Source organism: Melozone crissalis, unplaced genomic scaffold (genome assembly GCF_028551555.1).
Source record: "Melozone crissalis strain CALT ecotype California unplaced genomic scaffold, PUWL_Pcris_2 ptg000007l_1, whole genome shotgun sequence".
In the NCBI taxonomy this organism is placed as follows: Eukaryota; Metazoa; Chordata; class Aves; order Passeriformes; family Passerellidae; genus Melozone; species Melozone crissalis.
The window spans coordinates 2,775,685-2,778,299 of NW_026535785.1; the positions used below are offsets into that span (position 1 = coordinate 2,775,685).

General features: G+C 64.4%; 1 protein-coding gene across 1 annotated transcript; it reads left to right on the forward strand.

Moving 5' to 3' along the window:
* The first annotated feature begins 864 nt into the window (after nt 1–864).
* FOXC2 (forkhead box C2) lies at nt 865–2,352 on the forward strand. The gene has a single exon (XM_054269531.1). The coding sequence runs from the start codon at nt 865–867 to the stop codon at nt 2,350–2,352; it is 1,488 nt and encodes a 495-aa protein (XP_054125506.1).
* The last annotated feature ends 263 nt before the right edge of the window (nt 2,353–2,615 follow it).

The window sequence follows — 2,615 nt, forward strand, 5'->3', positions numbered from 1 at the left end:
CTGCCCGCACTCAGCGCTGACAAACCCCGCCGTTAGCAGGGGGCAGGCAGCGGGAAGGGGGCAGCGGGCACATCCCCGGCCCGGCTCGGGGCTGTTTTTGGGGCAGAACCGGCGGATCCCGCACGGCGGGCCCGGGGGTGCCGGTGCCGGAGCGGGGCTGGGGCCGAGGGTACCGGGGGTGCCGGAGCGGGGCCCGGCCCGGCAGCGCCGCCGCGTCCCGCGCTCCCATTGGCTGCGGCCGCGGCGCCGCGCGCTGCCATTGGCTGGCGGCGGCGCCGGGGGGCGGGGCCGGCGGGCAGTAAAAGCGCGGCGGCGGCGCGGGGCGGTTTTGAAGCTGCGCAGCGCGGCCGGGAGGGAGCTCGGCGGCGGCTCCCGCACCCCTCCGGGGGCTCCGCACCGCTTCGGGCCGCTCTTGTGACAACGACTGGGCTTTCCGCAAGGCTGCTTTTCCGGCTTTTTTCTTTCTACGTTTTTTCCCCAAATTTTTAAATTTTTTTTTACTTTTGTTTTGTTTGTGCTTTTTTTTTTTTTTTTTTTAAATTCCCTTTTTCTGCGAGAACAGCCCCCCCCACCATCAGCCCAGCTCCCGAGCGGGCCGTAGGCGTGTGTAGCAGAATCACAGTCATACAGAGGGAGGGAGAGGCCGCCAGAGACCACCCTGCCCCCGGCGACCCGGAGGATGCCGCTGCGGTGCCGCTGCTAGAGGACACGCTGGGATTGAGCTCGGCTCCGAGACTCTCTCTCTCTTTCTCTCCCGCTCTCTCCCTCTCTCCCTTCTCCGCGGAGGGGTCCCGGACGGGGGTGAGGCCCTTGCACCGTCCTCCTCTTCCTCCTGTCCTCGGCGGCCGCGGGCAGCCCCTCTCCATGATGCAGGCTCGCTACTCCGTCTCGGACCCCAACGCTTTGGGAGTGGTGCCGTATTTAAGCGAGCAGAATTACTACCGGGCTGCCGGGACCTACGGCGGCATGGGCAACCCCATGAGCGTCTATTCGGGCCACGCCGAGCAGTACGCGGCGGGCATGGGGCGCTCCTACGGCCCCTACCACCCGCACCAACCCACCGCCCCCAAGGACCTGGTGAAGCCACCTTACAGCTACATCGCCCTCATCACCATGGCCATCCAGAACGCCCCCGACAAGAAGATCACGCTCAATGGGATTTACCAGTTCATCATGGACCGCTTCCCTTTCTACCGAGAGAACAAGCAGGGCTGGCAGAATAGCATCCGCCACAACCTCTCGCTCAACGAGTGCTTCGTCAAGGTGCCCCGCGACGACAAGAAACCGGGCAAGGGCAGCTACTGGACCCTGGACCCCGATTCCTACAACATGTTCGAGAACGGCAGCTTCCTGCGCCGCCGGAGACGCTTCAAGAAGAAGGACGTGTCCAAGGAGAAGGAGGAGGCCCGGGAGCGGCTGCTGAAGGAGCAGCCCAAGCCCCCCGGGCTGCCCGGCGCCGACCTCCCCAAGGAAGCCTCTTCCTCCTCTTCCTCTTCCTCCGCCTCGGCGCCGGCCTCCGAGAAGAAAGTGGTGATCAAGAGCGAGACGGCTTCTCCCGAGCTGCCCGTGATCACCAAGGTGGAGACGCTGAGCCCGGCGAGCGGCGGGGCCGTGCGGGACAGCCCCCGCAGCGCCGCCTCGCCGCCCGCCGCCGCCGCCTCTCCGGACGCGGCGCTGCCCGAGCATCACCCTGCGGGCAACGGGCTGCCGGGCTTCAGCGTGGAGAGCATCATGACCCTGCGGACTTCCCCCGCGGCCGAGCTGAGCCCGGTGAGCGCCGCCTCGGGCCGCACGGGCGGCGGGCTGGCGCTGGGCTACCCCGCGGGGCAGCCGTCGGGCTACGGCGCGGCTTGCGGCCAGGCGCTGGACACTAGTGGGAGCTACCACTGCAGCATGCGGGCCATGAGCCTCTACAGCGGCGACAGAACCGCGCACATGTGCGCCCCGCTGGAGGACGGCATGGCCGAGCATCCCCCGTCACCGCTGGGCACGCTGAGCCTGCCCGCGGGGCAGGACGGAGCGCTGGGCACCGCGCATCCCCACGGAGGAGGAGGAGGAGGAGGAGGAAGCGGAGGGGCGGCGGCTGCAGCAGCGGGGGGACAACCTGCGGCTTCTTGGTACCTGAACCACGGCGCTGAGCTGAGCCACCTGCCCGGGCACACGTTCGGCTCTCAGCAGCAGACTTTTCCCAACGTGCGGGAAATGTTCACGTCGCACCGGCTGGGCATGGAGAGCGCGGCGCTGAGCGAGCACCAGGTGAGCAGCAACTCCGCCTGTCAGATCCCCTACAGATCCGCGCCCTCCCTATACCGCCACGCCGCCCCCTACTCCTACGACTGCACTAAGTACTGAGTAGCCGCCAGTAACCCCCGCTAAGACCCATTAAAAAAAAAAAAAAATATCAATAATAATTATTTTTTAAAAATCGGGAGAAATAAACCCACGGCAATAAAAATAAATCTGACACAGCTTCCCCGTGGACTCTGCGGCCACAGAGTTTGAAGATCCCAAAAAGCCTTCCTTAAATTGCGGACAAGTAGATTTTACTTGAAACAAATGGGGGATCTCTCGTTTAAAAAAGAAAGAAAATAAAGAAAATAAAAAGCTTTTTAAAA

Bases quoted from the DNA above. Each gene is read 5' to 3' on its own strand.
- FOXC2 (XM_054269531.1), top strand. From the start codon at position 865: ATGATGCAGGCTCGCTACTCCGTCTCGGACCCCAACGCTTTGGGAGTG.